The 20,371-nt window shown below is 40.9% G+C and overlaps 1 protein-coding gene across 2 annotated transcripts in view; it reads left to right on the top strand.

Moving 5' to 3' along the window:
• The window catches only part of zmat4a (zinc finger, matrin-type 4a), a 191,699-nt gene that overhangs the window by 92,258 nt on the left and 79,070 nt on the right, over positions 1–20,371 (top strand). For both annotated transcript variants that reach the window (XM_012849580.3, XM_036144664.1), the window contains exon 4: positions 8,958–9,114. In XM_012849580.3, coding sequence (XP_012705034.3) covers positions 8,958–9,114 — 157 coding nt within the window. The remainder of the gene's footprint in view (positions 1–8,957; positions 9,115–20,371) is intronic.

Genomic DNA, 20,371 nt, shown 5'->3' with positions numbered 1-20,371 from the left:
ATTTACAAAATCACACTTTTTTTTTTTTTATTTAAAGAATTATATCGTTACATAACTCAAAATGACATACCGTATATTTTGGACCATAAGTCACACCAGATAATGAGGAAGCATTAAATATTCTTCCCCATTGTGTAACATCACACCGCCCATTCCTTTCTCTCCTGAAAGGGAGAGCTATCCATCTCTGTTGGTAGGACAGAATAGTTGGACTACACTGCCCTGTTTCTAACATAAAGCCAAAATAAATGTAACGTTTATAATGGATTAACTTACTTGGTTTATTGTTGCTAGCGCGTACTCCGGCTGCGGGCTGCCTTACATGAATGCACTTCTAGTTTAAACATTACAGTCAGGCAGCCTTGTAGACAGCTCAGGCATCCTATCAGGTAGTGACACAGTGTACCCTAATGCCCCCAATATCCATTTAGCGGAGTGGCTTTGTTGCTAACCAAAGTCGTACTTACACATTTTAACAGATTTTTTAACATATTGTACAGCATAAAGTCAGTCAGTAAGCACCTTATAGTACTTTATTTCCTTCTCTGAAGCTGACAATATATGTTATATGGCGAATTAGCATAGCTAAAATTCACATCAGGTAATGTGCATAAACTAGACTATTGTAATTTCCATCTATATTTAATCCTTTAATTCACTGATTATGCAATTTAACCTTTTTGATAATGAATATTATTAATTATAATGGGATATTAGAATTGATAATATTTTATTCTAATCAAAGGAAAGTTCCTGTTTTATCCATTCTAATGGAAGCTAGGAGGAACAGGTACTCTTAGCTTATCTCAAAGCACACTAAACAACAACACAATTGCTAACCTTTGTTAGCAGCAACATGTACTAAGACTGGCACCTAAGCTCAGTGTATGTTTGTTTACATGTACGGCAGGTGTAAAAATGTGTGCTTTCAAATCAGATGCGCTGGTTGACTGTCAAGCTGTGACTTGCAGCTCTTTTGCTTAGAAAAGTTTCCTAGACGTGTTTCTTTTGGGCCTGAATCGCTTACCTTTTAGAGGTGAATACAATGAGTTAGATTATTTAAGAAAATATGCTTTACACATAAAAGAAAACAGCACAGTGCTTTGAAACTCCAAGAGGTGGCAAGGATAACAACTGCTAAATTTAACAAAACTCAGGTTCTTAACCTATAGCTTCATTTAACCACCCTATAATTAGCTGTTTCTTAAGCACTTGTGATCAGCAGAAGAGAAAGGGGATACAATAATTTTTTTCAAAATGTAATCTCAACAGCGGCCACCAGGGGGAGAGTGTCCTCACTTAATTTTCCTGTAATTTCCCTCTGGGATTATTAAAGTACTTCTGATTCTGATTCTGACCTAGGGAACTAGAGCTGCAATTACACGTCTTGGCCTCCAGACGGGGACAGAGAGTCACCTGCACTAATAGGAATAGTAGGTTGAAGTCATGTGAAGCTCAGGCATTGCTAATGGCGGCAGTTTGTCAAACTCAATACCGCTAAATGAATGTGCGCTAATTAAATCTACTTTATGCACCTTACCTAATGCTAACTTTAGCCAGCACGCTGCCATACAACATATATTGGCAGCTTCAGAGACGCAAATAGACTATGTCCTCATGAGTTATGTAAGGATATTCTTTACCGAAAGATGAAGGACACTTAAGCTAATTGGAGTACACCGAGACACAGCTCGGTAGGCAACTTGGGGTTAAGTGCCTTGCCCAAGGGCACATCGACATGTGGCAGAGGAAGCTGGAATCGACCCCACAACCTTCTGGTTGCCAGACGACTACTCAACCCGTCAAGCTAATGGACTGAGTAATTTTGTAAAGATAACTTAACCACTCGCTTTAGTGTGTAACCTGCCGTCTCCTGGTATGATCACTCACTGAATCCATGACGTGCTGTTCAATCAGTCTGTCGCTTCTGTCAGCACTAACCAATAGGGACATAGCTTACATCAGTCTTCCTTAGGCTCCGCCCAGGATGTTCATATTCTCAACACTCAATTATTTTTTTAGCTCAATCAAAAACATGGAGCGTTGAAACTAAAGTTAGAGATTCACAACCAAGAATTTCTGATATGATCAAACAAAAGTTTCTGTTTTGCAAATAACTCTTTCACTTTGTGAGGAAAAAGTAGGTTATTTGAAATAAAAGTCGATTTTCTAAACAAAACTTCAACTTCAAAAGTATTTTAGTGCAGTTTAAAATGTTTTCATCACAATAAAAAAATTAAATGAGTTTTTGTTTGATTGAATATTAAAAGGACAAAATTCTATTTGTACTCTCGCTAAAAAAAAACTGAGCTTGTTCTAGTTCCATAGAGTATAATTTAAAGTATAGTTAAAAAGTAGCATCCACGATCTTCAAATCAAATGTTCTTGACCACCAAGTAGAACTTTCTGGAGCATACAGGTGTTGTCTGCACAGAGTCAAGAAGGCGCAACAACAGCAATGACTTTAGTGCCGCAATTGTTGCACTCATCAACTTAGGAAGGGTTTTGAGGCCATCAAACAATTTGAAATCAATAATTCTACAGATAGAAAGAAAATTATTTACAACTGAAAAACATGTAAGTAAGTCAAGTCAGAATCTCTCACACAGTAAATATAGTTTCCCCTGAAGGGAGGCTTTTGTGATCAGACCAAACGCATCCCCTCTATCATTCAATCAAATCTAATTCAAAACTACTTTATTAATCCCAAAGGGAAATTAAATATCATATAAATGATTTATATTATAACATAAAAATTGGTGCGCTGTGAAGTCCCAGTTACCATTCTTTAAAAGGAGACTCAGAGATGTCACTGTGTTATTACCTGTGTGATTACGTAAATCATTAATTAGCTTAATTACCCTGCAGCCTGAGTGTTATGTGAAATAGATGCTTTCATGTGATATATGATTAAACATTCATGTATGGGTCACACGACCCTCAGCGAATGCCGCTGGGTACCTAATGGTGTGGAAAGCTGGGACTTTTTGTCTGACACCATAAGCAGCCTCAAAATGTCACCTGGGTTAATCTAATTACAGAAGCTGGCATACTAGAGCTTTCACAGGGAACAGACGAGTAAAATGATTCATGTCTCGCAGCTCAGTCAGTCAATGTTGATTTGATCAAAGCAAAAAACAACCCGATCACCGTCATGAAGAATGCAATGCATTGATCCTCGCCTCGGTTACAAGGTTAGTTTGGTGGCTTGACTGTTTGATGTGTATGCATGCTTAAAGCAGTATTGTTGCAATGTTCACTCGTGGAGTGATATAAAACATCTTAAACATTATCCCCAAGACTTCTCTGAAAGGTTTCTGAAAGGGTAGAATGACTTCAGGCGCCAATGTCTTGCAAGAAGCTCTTTTAATTCCTGCAAGTTCTAAGTTTTAGTTGCTGCTATCAACATATGTAGCAACACATCCACTAACACCTTGTCTCTTGATAATTTTCCTTAGAACACTTGTTGGGTTTTTGCTGTGATTATTTTATTAATTTTTTTCACTCATGGGAGAAAATGCGTAAATAATTGCAGCAGTGTGAAAACAATTAAAAAACAAAGCCTTTAGCGTTTTTTCTAGTTCTGAGACAACTTTATGGAGATTAGAGGGGATGGAGATAATCCCTATGAGCCCTTGTGCTTTGATTTAGGATGAGACGTTCATCTTTATTAAGGGCTTTCCATGTTAGTTTTGTTCATCTGTCCTGGACTGTTTCAGTAACTACATTAAACCTCTGTGTTCAGCCAACCTGCTCCCTACCAGGGGCCTGCAGTTAGGGACAAGCTTACAAACCACAGTATACAGACAATTCACTTGATTACAGATTCTCCAAAGGACTGTTGGTCTTTTGTAAAGATGGTTCTACTGAAAATATTGATGAAATCTCGTCTCAGGATGAGAATCAGTGCCTTCAAATCCGAGACCATGGTCTTGAACCGGAAAAGGGTAGAGTGCCTTCTCCGGGTTGGGGAGGATGTGCTGCCCCTAGTGGAGGAGTTCAAGGATCTTGGGATCTTGTTCATGAATGAGGGGAAGATGGAGCGGGAGATCGACAGGCGGATCGGTGCTGCTTCTGCTGTGAAGCGGGCGCTGTACCGATCCGTTGTGGTGAAGAGAGAGCTGAGCCAAAAGGCGAAGCTCTCGATTTACCGGTCGATCTACGTTCCTACCCTCATCTATGGTGATGAGCTTTGTGTCATGACCGAAAGAAAGAGATCCCGGATACAAGCAGCCAAAATGAGTTCTCCACAGTGTCTGGGCTCTCCCTTAGAGATAGGGTGAGGAGCTCAGTCATCCGGGGAGGACTCAGAGTAGAGCCGCTGCTCCTCCACGTCGAGAGGAGCCAGTTGAGGTGGCTCGGTCATCTGGTCAGGATGCCTCCTGGACGCCTCCCTGCTGAGGTGTTCCGGGCACGTCCCACCGGGAGGAGACCCAGGGGAAGACCCAGGACACCAGGATACGCTGTTTCTCGGCTGGCCTGGGAACGCTTTGGGATTCCCCCGGAGGAGCTGGCCCAAGTGGCTGGGGAGAGGGACATCTGGGCCTCCCTACTGACGCTGCTACCCCCGCGACCCGACCCCGGATAAGTGGAGGAGGATGGATGGATGGATGGATGGATGGATGGATGGATGGATGGATGGATGGATGGATGGATGGATGGATGGATGGATGGATGGATGGATGGATCTCATCTCTCTTTCACTCTCTGGAGAACCCGGTGTTTTGCATCGCATCGTCTTGTGAGCTGACGTTGTTACAGCTCCCCTAATGCACTCAGAGGACCTCTCTCGATGTCGTTTCACCTGCCAAAAACTGTCCACCACTTAATTTTCCGCTACTCTAAATTGCAACTTGTCCCTGAAAGACGGCTCTAACTTGTTATTAAAATATTCTTTGTATTTTTTGCACATAATTGGCTCTGATCCAATGCTGTATAAGGAAATAGATAACGGATTTCAGGAAAAGCTAAAATTGTGCAGGTTTTGAGTTGATTTGCTCAACATTTTCAGTTTCCTGCTGTGAGATTGAGACACTAAGGGTGTGTACCAATTCACAGGCTGCATCCTCCGAGAAAGACAAAACTAGAAGAGATTAGCTTGTGAATTGGGACGGTCTAGCCTCAACCGGCTGTTCCCACCCTTACCTCAGCGTACCTCATGGTGCCTAGCAACCGAGCTACTGTGAAGCCAGATAAATAAAGCTGATAGTTAATCCCGCTGTCCCCACAGGAAATAACTGTAGACAGTTTTTATTTTCTGAAAGGCGATGAGGTGAGCTGGCTGCGGTTCTGAGCACCAAGTCTTAACATTTTTCAGGCGATATGTCAATACACCGAGCAGATATTTTGGGTTTACATACCTAATTTCTTGACTGAAAACCTTTTTAAACTTATATTATGCTGTCACAGAAAGCATTATATATCTGGCCTTATCCACAGCTTTTCACTCCTCTCTGTCATTCCTGTTTCCGTTTGAATAATTCTCTTCAACCCTCAATGAATCATGGGAAAGAATGGGCCATCGAGCAAAAGAAGGACTCATTCTTCGACCACATTTGAAGAAGGAATTGCGAATTGGGACAGCCTTCGTCGCTGCACTGTGACGTAATCGGCCTACAAATTAAGCCTTCCAAAGATGCAGCCCCTGAATTGGGACACACTCTATAATCAGCTCCATCCATCCATGAGTAAATTTCTGTAAAAAAAAAAAAAAACAGCAAGCAACAAATATGACAGGTAATTAAAAATATCTATTAAAAAATGCAAATTTCAGCTGGAACAAAGTTTTAGTTGAGCTTTTTTCTCGAAACTGACTCGGATAAAATGAGGCACTGCAGTGTCCTTGTTGTTGTACTAGTTACTCTAACGGTGTGTTTTCTGATTAGCGTTCACATTTCTTCTGTCTCTGGCTATTGTCGCATGCAGATAAGACACAGTACTGTTTATTTTCAGAAAAAATACAAGTCTATGCATTTTCACAATGAAGCAAAAACATTACGAACACATCGGATAAAGTAGGAAATATGTGACTTTGACAAGCCTGGAGATGGATGACCAAGCAATCCATTTTTCTATTTGTGCCTTTCATTCAACAGAAAAGAAAAAAGTACTAATGCAGAGAACACAAGAGTCCTTCTGCTGGCTAATGGAAAGAGATTGAGTGTTGCTGAAAGTAATTGAGTACTGCTGAAATCCCAGATTGGATCCTTAGAGAGCAGAGAGGAAACACTGAAGTGTTTAAAGGCTCTAACGCAGAGCCACTGCCAGCTGGCAGCATTTGAGTTTTGGCTCTTTTCCAGGATTCTTAATGAAAATGTAAAAAAAAGGCTTATTTCATACATTTGCATTTTCAATTAGTTCGCCCACTGTCTAAACTGACAGCAACGATGGATACACGTGTTAACAGTGAATTATACAACTCTTACTTAATAAATGAGGTAAATGAGGTTTGATTACATCTAAATCTACAGTACCCATTAATTCCAGCCGCATGCATCTATGTGGGGCCACTGTGGAGTTTATTTTTGCAAAGTGCTTAACCCACAATATTAAAAAGGTCACTACCTATAAGATCCATATCCATTTTCAACTAAATGACCTATAAAATATGTCCAACCTTTCCTCCTCATGATGATATTTGATCATCTAACAGAGATATTGCTATAATGAGACCAGTGACACTGATTATGGTGCCAAATAAAATAAAATAAAAAAGATCTCACCGATGAACATGCGGTCTGGAAGACCATGAAAGTCTGCAACAATATGATTCCATTAAGTAAGTCAAGTTGTTACCAATACAATTAATTCTAACCTCAGTCATTAGGACCTTTGTCTTCAGTATGACCTGTAAGGGCCTCTAACCTTAAGTAGGTGGGAAGTATTGCCTTTAATCATGACAATGACAACTCATATCACATGTTTTCATGTGGGGGGACTGTATCATTGCATATGTTTAACCGTGGCCCCTTATTATTTGATCAAAATGCAATTATCTTTAATGTTCAGGTAATAAAACATCAATAAATTATTGATTATCACCATGAGCCTTGTCAAGACCAAATTTGGGTGTTAAAGATAATAGATAATCATGGTGAAGAGTATGCTAGATTATTTTACAATATACAGTGTCTCCCTACACACTTAGCCATGTTATTCACTAACCTAATGCTGCAGACACTAAAACTGAAGAATATGCTTTGATAAAAATATTAATTCCATCGTAGCTCTGGTTGTTTAGGTTGGTGTGCTGCTGAAGTCTGAAGGCTAACGCGTGCGTTCACATATAGCACACATTTAGGGAACGTAGAAATGGTAAAGATAAGAGCTAAAATGGGATAATCTAGGTTCTTCTAAAACATTCACACTTTTACCGTCAGCACAAATGATTATTGCCATGTTGCACGAGACAACGCTGAAGCGTAGTTGGACCTGTAAACGATACTTGAAGCGTGCAGCACATAACGGTTGCCAAAACGGTTTTAGGTTAGATTGTAAAGTGTTATTTTATACAGATATGCTAAACTGCTCATGAAGGCACATTATCTGGCTTCAGTTCAAGCTGAGACGGCACAGGTCATAAACCGCCACACTTTGTTACACACTCTCAAACCCATCAGCGGGAGGAGGATCACACTTCTGATGGAGATCGTGTCGTCGACCTTCCTCTCTTCTTCTTCCGCTCAGGATTCCCACCCTTCATTGACCCGGAGCGCGCAGTGGGACGTCTCCCGCCCCTCTCTTGTTTGTAAAAAAACAGAAACATCCATCTTTCAGAGCAGTGCGGCGTGCTGTTTGCCCTCTGAAGGTAATGGGGTTTGGGTGCAGCGTGCTCAGCAGCCCACCCGTTTCAGAATGAGCCATGCAATCTCTCCTTATTACGCAAGCAGCATCTCCATCTCCATCCCGCCACTGTCTCAGTGCTTTAGCCTCCCCTCATGTGAATCTGAAGCAGTAGACGTTACCGAAGTATTCAGGGGGCAGCGGACTCGCTCGAGCAATATCTTTGTAAATATATACCCATCAGCTATAAAATGATAACCCTCAGCCTTGTACTGAAAACAGCTCTCATTACACACCTTGGACTGTAGAGAGAAAATGTCAGGAAAATGCTACAAGGACAGTTGAGCTTTATTTAAGCTTCATCGTGTTGTGTACAGCTGAAGGCAGGTGGGTGTCCCAGAAAACTGACTGATAAATGAAATCAAAATGTGCCTCAGTGAAGTATTAGTGTAAGGGTATTCACACTTATGCAAGTATTTTATTGCGTCTTCTGTATTGGGCTCATTTCTTTACGGTATTTTTACGTAAATCTGCCAAACCCTCGGCATGCACTGTTCATGCCAGCCAGCTTAGTCTAAAGTTTGGAGCCGGAGGAAGTGGAAATATTCTACCTAAAGTGAGAGAATCGAAAGTGGTGTGCTTTAAAACGTAAAATGCACAGGAAAACAAATGGACAGAAAGAAAAATCGATATTTGTCAGGGAACTGAGAAGACTGATGGACATGGGACTTTACATCCTGAAACATCAATCCGGAACCATCACTGACACCAAACAGAAGGAAACAAAGCTCCAGCGGGATAAAGAAAAGAAAAATAGGCCATGGATTCTGGATTATTGGATGTGAGTGGAATTCGGTAATGAATCTTTAATCTCTATTGTTCAGGGAGACGATGCTGAAATTTGACATATACAGTAAAACACATAAAAGTGACGGGCGGAAGAAATCAAATCCACAGCAACGGGTGAGGTAAAGGAACAGAGCAGATGGCAGCCATTACCTCCCCTTTAAAAGCAGTCTGAATCCGAGCATGGGTGAAAGCAGAAGGAAAAGGGCCTCCATGACAACCGCTGCCTAACAACACTGCTACCCGATTGAGCTATTCGAGTTGTCGAAAATTTAGGTCCATGCATCATTCATTTGGGATAATTTGTGCTCCTTTCTTTTCCTTCCCAGGGCAGCGATGAGGGCGACGTGGACAAGAACAAGTGCTGCACGTTGTGTAACATGTCCTTCACCTCAGCAGTGGTGGCACAGTCTCACTACCAGGGAAAAATCCACGCCAAGAGGCTCAAACTGCTGCTGGGAGAGCAGCCTGCCATCATAACCAAAGGTAGAATCTATGCTAAAGATGCACTTAGAGTATGAATAATGGAAGAGTTACAATGGCTGAACAAGGATGGATTATTTATAAGCACAACAATTAAGGAATGAGAAGCAGGGTGCCATATGTGGTGGCAGCGCTCGGTTCTTTGTGTTTCTAGCTCATTTCTGCCACTATTTTTCTCAGTTTGACTTATCTCTAATAACACAGCTGGATAAATGATTTATTACTTCCCACTTCATTTAGTGGAGCAAAGACGGGCGTCTGGAGCCCGAGACGGTGATAAAGGCCAGGATGTTCAGCAGGCTATAATAGTGGAGTCCAAAGGCCATGCCATGAAGGCATGAAAATAAAAAATATTTATAGTCCCACACATGGGAACTTTGTCTCTGTGTTTAACCCATCCCTTAGGGAGCAGTGTGCTGCAACACTGAGTGGCGCACCAGGAGCAATCTGTTGTCAAGGGTCTTGCTCAGGGACTTAGAGTAACAGACTGAGTTTCGGACCTTTGCGGCTTCTTCAAGACCGCAAACGCCTGGCTCCCTAACCTCTCTGACAGCCTCGCCTTTTTTTTGTCCACAAAATACAACGCAGGTGCTACAGTAAAAAAAAGGTTTGTGGAGACCTTCTAAGATTCTAATCATGCTAAATGTGACAACAGCACCACCTGCTGTTTGGTCTGTACCTGCAGTCAGTAGGAGGAGATTCTCTGCAATCGTCAGAGCTACGGCTTTGCTGCATTGAGGTAACAAAGCTATAAATGCTTGTGGACAAATAACATTAATAAACTCTACAAATGATATAACATTTTTATGAACCTGTAGTTTGTCCTCAATAGTAATGGCTTGTTAGTATCTTCACCATACCTTCAGCTTGTATAAACCATTGCTCTGTATTTAATTGATGATGAGATTCGTAGCTAGCTAAAAGTAACGTGCCATCTTTCCAGAGAGAGAGCAGGCTGTGTTTAGTGTTACCTTTTGTTTTGACTGCAGTGACGTATCACGCTTAAAACCTTTGACACTGTGGTTAATATACAGTATTATTATTTGTCACTTATTTTTAAACAAAATAAATATGTATTTAAAATAAATAATCCATCAATTTTCCAACACGCTTATCCCCTGTGGGATAAGGGTCACGAGGGGGTGCTGGTGTCTATCTCCAGCTGTCAATGGGCGAGAGGTGGGGTACACCCTGGACAGGTCGCCTGTCTGTCACAGAGCAACACAGGATAAACAACCATTCTCACACACACTCACACCTAATGACAATTTGGAGAAGCCAATTAACCTAACAGTCATGTTTCTGGACTGCGGTTGGAAGCCAGAGTACCCGGAGAGAACCCACGCATGCACAAGGAGAACATGCAAACTCCATGCAGAAAGACCCAGGGTAGGACTTGAACCCAGGACCTTTTTGCTGCAAGGCAACAGCGCTACCCACTGAACCACTGTGCAAATAATGTAAATTAATCAGTTATTAATATTAAATGCAATCACTAATGAGTTTTCAGAGTTTACTTTAATTATGGCTGGAACCTGTCCTTAGATCACAGGAGTTGAGATGAAATTTCCCTCTCCTGCTGGGTCCCACTCCGCTTTAGAGTGTGCTGCTTCTTATGAGTTCTGGCACCTAAAGCACTTAAGCTATATTTATAAAATAACAAAAATGTTAAAATTCGAAATCTAGAACAATAAAGTTTACAACTGACAGGATTTCTGTATTTCCACTGAGACAAATCAGGGTGTACCGCGTGACAGATACTGCGATGTAAAACTTCGGTTGCACAAGACCTGAGGGATTTGACCTCCACTTTCTCTCTGTCAGGACATGTAAAAAAAAAAAAAAAAAAAAAAAAAAAAAAAACTTAAACTGCTGGAACGGTTTGACGGGGATCTTTGTGGCTTTGAAACCGTGAATGTTTTATATTGTGGTTTACCGTGAAACTACTCAGTCTAGTCAAGACTGGGATTTATTACTGTCTTCCATCAAGAAACACTAATGGATGAATTCATGTACAAACAAGGCTTGGGTTGGTTCCTGGAACCACATCTTTAAAATGTGTTTATGGGTTCCAGCATGCTGAAATCTACAAACATACTGGCTCTGTGGTTTAAAGTTCTGTCAGTTTGATCCAAGAGGAAGTGACAGAGTAAAAGGAGTGTTTCCATGTGCTGTATGGAGCACAGAGTAACACAGCTCCTGTCGCTGTGGCCGGCTTGTCAGCTGGCTCTAAGAAACCTACTATACTTTGCTCATAACTTACAAGAAAGAAACATTTGGAAATATTTCATGTCCCAAAAAAACACATTCAGAGTGTCTTATTAAAGTAAAACGCATTTGTTAAACTAGCTGACTCAATATAATATTTGCCTCTTCAAGATGATAAAAAAAACATAATATTTGAGAGGAAAATACATTTTTAAATTATTCAGTTTATTCTAAGTAGACTTGAGCTTGAGGAAGCTTTTGTGTCTGAATGGTTTTTAGTTATTTATTTTAGGACAAGAGGCGACACATAGGGTGATGCTCCACAGCTCCACTGAGGAAGATACTAATATTTTAAAACAAAGACAGAATGATTACAGGCATTTTAAACTGCCTTTAGTATAACAGATTTGAAGTGAGGGCTGCACAATGATGCTGAGGTTAGCTCTGTTTTCATGTCTGTGTGCATGGTTTTAGGTCCTGTGTGTAACCACTGAGCCCCGCCTCTTTTCCAATGACCACTAGAAGAAAACACCTGCACATCTCAAACAATGGTGGATATGCATGGTTTAGCAGCTCTAACGTCAAACATTAGCCTTCGTGTGTAGTTCCTGAAGAGTTGGTGGATCCTAACTTTGAACTCCTAAAAGACTTTCCACATATCCTATCCTAACATGTTTCATGGCAGATATAATTGGACTCTTCAAAGGATAAATCAGAGCATCTTTGGATGTTTTCTGCACACTCCTTGTTGAAAAATTGCAACTGGCCAGGACTGCCAACGTGCCTCACTAGAAAAAGCAGCTTCTTCTCTAGAAGCTTCCTTAGTGCCTCCTCTAACGTTTTAAACACCTTTGATACTGAAACTATCTAAGCCTTCCTTCTGCAGCGAACTAGGTTCCACACAGGGGAGTGTTCATGTCAGTGCAGTCTGGTAGTGCTTGGTACCAGGAGTTCACTTTCAGCTGCCAACTAAGTAACCACTGATCAGGGTCCATTGGACCGAGAATCTGGTGATTCCAATAAATCAAATCAAATCAAAAACTGTTCAAACCCATGGAGGAGTTTGAGGGAGAAATGATCAGGAAAAGGTTTCTCTTACCTCTATTCTTTTTTGAGGACATAGCTATATACTTTATATTTTACTTCTCTTCATCTGAAACCTTGCTGTAAATTTTGGTTTGTTGAGCTTAGACAATGGCGTTGGGATTAATTCCCATCCTGTCTATAGGCTGAATTATTACTGGTGCATTTGGGAACGTGTTCTTTAAGGGTTCTATTGTAAGTCTATAAGTTGAATGCTTTACTCCTGAAATCATTGGGGAAACATTGATATCCTCCTAACGTCGGGTGAAGGAGCCATTATTTCTTGAGTCACTGAGTGCATTATTTCATTTTAATCACACTCTGCTCTTTACCTGGGGCTGACTGAAGTCTGCTGATGCTGTGATCCGCTAACAGCTGCTCACCTTTAATCTTCTCACAAATCAGCAGCTGTGGAAATAATGAGCAAAGGTCACGGGGGGTTGAACACTGAGCGAGAAGCTTTGCAAACATTTTAGCATCCAGTCGGTGTGGAAGGCAGTCGCTGAGCACACAGCGTGCGGTGTGTGTGTGTGTGTGTGCAGAGTTTGGCCCTGAGCTTTGTTTGTTTACCACCGCTTCCTGGCACTCTGCTTGACCGGGTCATTTATATGCGCTCCGCAGCGTCGTGTTTTTACTTCTTTTTGCTGCTGGCACAGCTGAGCCGTTCTGCTGACCGATAAGGCGGTGCTTTTTAGTAGAGGCATTATATGAAGTCACGCCTTGTTTCCAGCATCCTAAGTGTTATTATGGCGGTGAGATTGAACCTCTTCATTGGAGCACCAAATTCTTGTCTTGAGGGTAATATACGTACGAAGCCGCTGGCTTTAAAGGAGGATCAGAGTTGAATGCTTGAACAGAATTTCCACTTCAAAGAAACCTCTGCATCTTCAGACCATCAGAGGCTGCAGTCTTAGTTGTTAAAACATACAGGAAATGAAGAAGTTCTTCAGTTTTATGCATTAAATTGAGGAAACATTTCGAACCAAACAGTGCAGGAAACTCTAGCCTTTCTTCAGTCGGGTCACCTCTGCACTGGTTCGGTCCAGCTGCTCCGGGTGCTGAATTCTCAGCCCCCCCAGCCACCTGTGGGCTCTGTTCATTTTTATCCCCGGGCGACCCACAGATATCTCCGCTTTCCTTTAAATCTGCTCGGCGGCTTGAAATATTTATGCTCTCAGGCAGTGATTGAAATAGAAGGTGATGCAGAAAAGGGGTTTGCTGTTTATTCTCTCTGCAGAGATGGTGTTGAATTCATTAGCTCTGCACTTTAGGACAAATCGGTCCCTTGTCAATCTCTCATTTCTTCAAACTGCAGCAGTGGAATCAGAGGAGCACCTATAGTTTTGTGAGCTTAGCGAGACGTCATGGTACAAAATGTTGCTGTATGTAAACAACGTGACGTTTCTTCTCAAACTGAGGTCTGCTTTAGGACTCACCGTTAAATTGTTATTAGCATGTCTCCTTCAGTCAACAATATCTGAGTGGAAACCAGTCAAAAACGACGGCTCTTTGAGAGTCTGGTTTTGATGGCAGAAAGGAAATAGTTTCCGTCTTCCCTTGTGTTGATGGAGTTGACAGAAAGACTCTTCAGAGTGGCTGACAACACGTGGTTACATAAGCATCAAAGAACCCCTGATCAAAATGAAATATTTTGGTATTGGTGCGTGCTAGAAAGTAGAAACCATGACCGAGTGACACACGAGATACACATCTCCCATTAGCGTACATAATAATGTATGTAAATGTAAAAGTAAATCCATCCACAAAGTATTTAAAGTTATGCAAAAGGAAGTAGATTTTTAGATCATAACTGACTGCCATATACCGTAATTCTTCCTTCATTGTATCTTATCTGGATTACTGCATAGAAGTATATGTATAACAAGAAATGTTATACATACAGTATACTTCAGAAAATGTAACAATAATTACCAATTTAGGCTTTCATAAGTTCTAGGAGATGTAGGAAAATGTTTCATGTTTCTATGTGCTAGGATTTATTTAAAAAAAAAAACACTTAAGGAGTATTTTCAACGTGATTTTTAAATTTAGAGGCCACTTTAGTTTAAACCAAGCATGAACATTGCGAGACAAATCATCCCTGGACCGGATTCTCTACTCATTACAGATTCCTAAGAATAATAAAATCAGAATCCCCAGTTTTCTCAAAAGTTTCCGAAAGCTTGTCTCGTTGTGCGAGCTGGCTGTCGTGTTTACACCTCTTAGTAGATCAAAAGGTTTCTCTGATGCCAATTGTCACCTTTATTATTGGACCTCCAAAAGCAAGTTGTTTCCCAGTCAAAGTCTAAATGAAAAACAACATTCATAAATACATAACTAGCAACATTCTAAGTATGCATTTAGTGATACCTATATTTAAAGCTATATAGTTACACTATATGCTTAAAAAAAGATATATAAAAAAACTTTTGATCATGATAAAGTAAGGTAATGTACACCAAGCGTCCATCTTGATAGTGTTTTGATGGTCCTTTTTGTGGCAAAATATAGCCCCACAACGGGCGCGATGAGCAGATATATATATAGACGTGGTGACATCTAGTGGCAGTCTTGCACAACTGTAACAATGCTGGTTTTCTTAATTAATCACTAAATCCTGACCCTCTGCAGTGCCTTGCAGTAAAGCGGCAGCTCCGCGTGATCAAAGACCAACCGTTATTAATTAAATACACCCATCTACAGAAACGTTAAGAGCCTCATATCAGAACATTTACTCATGTCAATCAACTCTGCGGTCACATCTGAGCGATCGTCAGGTTTAGCTTCTGCTTCAGTGAACATCAACGTTCATACTATATTCCCAGCGACATTACAGTCCTTTCCCTCTTGGAATCATATATTTTTGTTACGTTTTTTCCCCCTCTGGATCTTGGACCATTCTTCATTGTTTCCCTGGGAGATGCTAATAGTCGTTAGCCGCTTCTTTGTTTCATCTCCTGCTGTGCATTCGCAGTGTCATACTTCTGTTGTTATTATACATATACATGAAGGGCTTTATTTATTTACAAACTGAGCTAAAACAAAGCATAAAACACCAAAATAACAATTAATATGCCAGCTGGGCATGATAATCTTTCATAAAAACTTTGCATGCAACCAGAGTGAGCTACTGACACACACATTTAAAAAAAGTCAAATAACGTGGCCATGCACCTTTAAGTGTTTCTCAGCTATGACCCTAAACTAATTTCTTAAAGTTTTATGTTCTACACATTAGAGCAAAATAGCAAAATGATCAGAAAGACTAACTTGTTGTTTTATGGCTCTTTCATTAGGATTTGTTTCAGGTCCACTGACCCAAACTTCTTTTTCATCACTTACACACATGCATGAAGTTTGTGGTTCTGAGTGGCAAAACATCTCGGCAATGGTATTTAATTTTGTTTAATATTAACATCATCCATTGCTCTCATTTCTTGCTTTTTATTCCTTTGTGATTTAGTATAGTGCATATGTTTTTAGAAAGCAAAAAAAATGCCTGACAAGATATATTTTAATCTATAAAATTTAGTAAGTAAAATGATGTTGTAGAGTCTGAGTATGGGTAAGGTCCACTTTAAGTGTCCCTGTTCTAACTGATGAAATACACCAGAAACACGGAAGGATTCTTTAAATTAGCATCAGAGACATCCAGATCTACGGTATACGGTTGTGTTTCCTGGAGTGGTTCAGAATGCCATCTGATGATGTAGTGCTCTGACAGCACACTATGCTCTTTGCTCTCCTTCCTCATGTCAGTGACAGACACAGCTATTAAGGATGCCATCTGTGGTCAATGGTTCAGAACTGAAGCTGCACCATCTCAGCCAAAAGGAAGGGCGGTACAGCAATCAATCCAGCTGACATCCAGCTACCAGGGCACCCCATGGATGAGTTCCCCCCCCCCAACCAATCACACTATATGAGAAAGGAGTAAAAAACTTTAGAGTTCGCAGCTGTTGTTTCCCACTTGCTGGCGAGGTTCTGCAACTTTAAATGTGAAATCTGCAGTACGCAAAGGCCCACTGTCATCAGTAAACAAAAAGTTTAATGTCTGTTTAATTATTTTATTCTACTCCATTACTAATCTATAAGCACTGTTAACTTTTCCCATCAGAAAAAAAACAAGTTTATGGTTTCATCAATACAATGTTAAATGTGTTGAGCTTTGCCAAATGGAAATAAAAGAGCTGCAGCCTCTGGATGGAACTGGTTTTCAGGCTGTGAAGCTATGAATTAAAGCCCCTCTGTTGTTGTGACACTCAGATCTGTCCCAAACAGCGGCTGTCAGGAAGATAAACCCAGGACACACGGAGCACTGGGATATTGACTTCCCCATAAGTAACGTCAGCAGCCAGTCCTGGTTGTCTGCTCTCTTGGGACGAACTGTTGTTCCTGCCAGCTGGCACCAACTATGCAAACCCACACATTCAAAATACTCCAATCATGAATACTAGCAATCAATGCAGGGGATTCTGTTAAAGCCTTGCTAGACGCCGATGAGACAAAAACAGGTCCGTGCGAGATCTTTAAACAAGTTTACTAGAAAACAGCAGCCACACAGAGTAAATCTATGCAGGACCTGTTTGCCGGGTTAAACTTCTCAAAGGGTCAAGCATTTGATTTATAAAAAGTGATGTTATGTATGTTAACCCTAGATAGGACAAACCCTTACCTTTTTGCTCCCTCTTATGCAGCCACAGTTGTTTTGAGCGGGATGTACCGACTGACCTGCAGAGCACATGCTCATCCATATGCATTCTCAGATGCATCAAATTTGCTGTTGCAACATGTTGCAATTCCTATACCGGTTCCATTTCAGAGCTCAGACAGGGTGAATGCTGGGTGTTTTGTCATTAGTATGCTGATACCATGGCAGCCTGTATCATCAGTGTTTTTCTTCTGACTCCCATGGTTTCTGTGTTTCACTTTGTTTCATTTGTAAGCACAATAGCTGCCAAGAATATCTCTTCCTCCAACATCTGCAGGGGATGTAGTATTTTTCCTGCTGTGGTTTACTAGCGGGTCATCGAGAAAAATCTGGTGCAAAAAAACATGCATGATTATATAAATCTACTGGCTTTAGACTTTACCTCAACACTCTTAAAGGTCCAAAAAAGACCAAAAACCTTTTGATCACGATAAAATAAAGTTATATACACCAAGCCTCCATCCTGATAATATTTTGATGGTCCTTCTTGTGGATAAAAATAGCCCCAGCGCTGGGCGCGATGACCAGATATAAGCAGATGTGGCACCATCCACCGACAGGAGAACTATCATAGTGCCAGTTTGCTTAATTAATAAAACAGTATTAAATAATGCTGGACTGAGCTTGATCCTCTGAAATGCCTTGTAATAAAGTGGCAACTGAGCGTGATCAAAGACCAACCTTTATTAATTGAATACACCGATGTGCAGCAACTTTAAGAGCCTCATATCAGAAAATTGACTGACATCAATCAAATCTGCGGTCACATATGTGTAATCAGCAGGTTTAGCGTCCACTTCAGTGAACACAAATGTTCATACTGTGTTCACAGCGACATTCCAGTCTTTTCCCTCTTGGAATCATATTTTTTTACCTTTTCTTTCACTGGATCTTGGACCATTCTGCATTGTTTCGCTGGGAAATGCTAATAGCCGTTAGCCCCTTCCTTGTTTTATCCCCTGCTGTGCATGTGTAGTGTTTTACTTCCACTGTTTTTAAAAAAACACAAAAGGCTTTATTAACTGACAGATTGAGCAAAAACAGTGTAATAGGCCGAAAAAATAATAACTAATAACAAGCCAGCAGGAGCGTTGCGTGAGTGTGGTTCGAAGGCAGGGCACAGCGTGAACGTAGTCTGCGTCGAGCTAGCGCGTTAGCTTATTTACACCTGGAGGTTTTACTGAACAAAATGAAATGTTTATTTTTTCGTTACAACTTGTTTTTTGTGTGAGAAATATTTCACAGGTGCTGTTCATTTACTCAATGTACAGTACTTTGGTCCTGTGGGTGTTTAAAGAGCTCTACAAATAAAGATGGTATGGTATGGTTCCCACCAACACAAGAAAATACTGGAAAACAGTTTGGTAGGTTTGTGACGCTAAGTGCGAGGGTAGGTAAATTAGGGTGACCAAACGTCCGTATTTCCCGGGACATGTCCGTATTTCACGTCCTGTCCCGGGCGTCCCGGGTTTTTTTTATAAAGTGAGTAAATGTCCTGTTTTTTAAATTACCTTCATTGGTACGTCACGCCGCGTCAGTTTTGGCAGCCCTGTTATTAATCAGAAGATAGAGTCCTCCGTCGCGCTTGTCGGCCGCGCTTGTCTCTCCCCCCCCCCCCCCCCCCCCCCGCCGCTCGGCCGCGTTTGCCTTACAACCACCACCCCCCCCCCCCCCCCCCCCCCGCTCGGCCGCGTTTGCCTTACAACACCCCCCCCCCCCCCGCTCCGAGGTGTCCTGGTTTTCCCAAATGAAAATATGGTCACCCTAAGGTAAATGGACTTACCTAACTTCAGCTTTGAGATTAATGTTTCTTCCATCTAGATGTTTTGCTTCATAGTTTGAGTAGATGGACAGCTTCTTTAGCCATTGTTAGCTTCAGAGTTTTTTTCTGGTTTTTAAATTTCATATTTGACAGTAAATTGGGTGCTCAGTTATAAACAAAACAGCGACAAAAATGGTTGCAAAAGTCTGAAACAAAAAACAGATTTGTATTAAACTGATAATTGACATACAAAAAGAAAACTGCAGGATTACATTACACGTTTCTGATTCTTTCATGTTTAAGTAAAGGATACATATGCCACCGTGTAACGTATATATTTACATTATAACATTAAATAAGGCTTTTGAGCCTAAGCTGACTATATAACTCTGTCTACGAGGAAACAATAAGGGATGTGAATAATGCTGAAATACAGTCAAAATAAGACTGTAGACTCACATAAGGAGGTAACTGCAACTGCCCTTTGCTAATTTCCTTAATGTACGTACATAATCTTGCAGGAGTCAACTGGCTCGCTTGATTTTTGAATGGGTTAGGGAGCTTAAAGAGCAGCCTGTGTTTCAGGACATACTGTTGAATTGTTTTGTGAAAGAGCCTCAAGTTGTCCGACCTTAAGTGAAATAAAGCACACCAGATTGCTCAGTGTTATTATTCGGATTAAACAAAAATTAAGCTGACGTGGAAAAGCTCCATGTGTCTCTAAATAAGTACACACTTGCAGGGGATTATAGAAGGAAAGCTAATCAAATGCACCGATTAATTCCTCACTAGCAACTGGAACAATGCCTATAAGAGCTGTACGTCAGTCTTCCAGGCAGGTTGAAGCCCTGTTATTATTAACTGCAGGAAGACTTTTGAGTTACTAATCATCACAGAAGTGGACGTCCCAGCAAATACTCTGATGTTGGCACTGCAGGTAAATGTAAACCAAATCTGTCTCTTTCATTGCAGATTGCGGATATTTTGTCCGCAATCTGAACGATTAGGTCACAGTTCATCCATCTTTTACATCACTTTCCTATCTCTCACTACACATCCACACACAGTAGTAAAAGTTATTGCTAATAGCTGTGCTGCTTTCTTCTTACTTTACTTTGTGTTGCTATGATGTGGTCTGAATATTGTCTGCTCCCCTTACTCAATAGCTTTTTAATAATAAGGAGAGATGCCAGCTGGAATCAGCATTTTTACCCCCTCAAAACATTTTTCAACACTTTCAACACTAGAAACACATTCACTATTACAGCGTGCAGCTGTTATCTGCACATATGGGTTGCTTTGTGGTGTTTACCTGTTCAAACAGCAGTATGATGGCGGTTACATTTAGTAGTCATATGAACAGCCACACCAAATAATTAGATTTCAGCAAAAACATCGGAATTGAGCATCATGACCTGCAGTGTGAACGTTGCCTTATGTTTGCAAAGTGTAATCTGAATGAATCACTAGGCTTCTAGAACAGTGTCATTTAAAGA

This window comes from Fundulus heteroclitus, chromosome 12 (assembly GCF_011125445.2).
Source record: "Fundulus heteroclitus isolate FHET01 chromosome 12, MU-UCD_Fhet_4.1, whole genome shotgun sequence".
NCBI classification, from domain to species: Eukaryota; Metazoa; Chordata; class Actinopteri; order Cyprinodontiformes; family Fundulidae; genus Fundulus; species Fundulus heteroclitus.
Note: the sequence above shows the minus strand (reverse complement) of the source record. Positions and strands in the feature narration are given on the sequence as shown.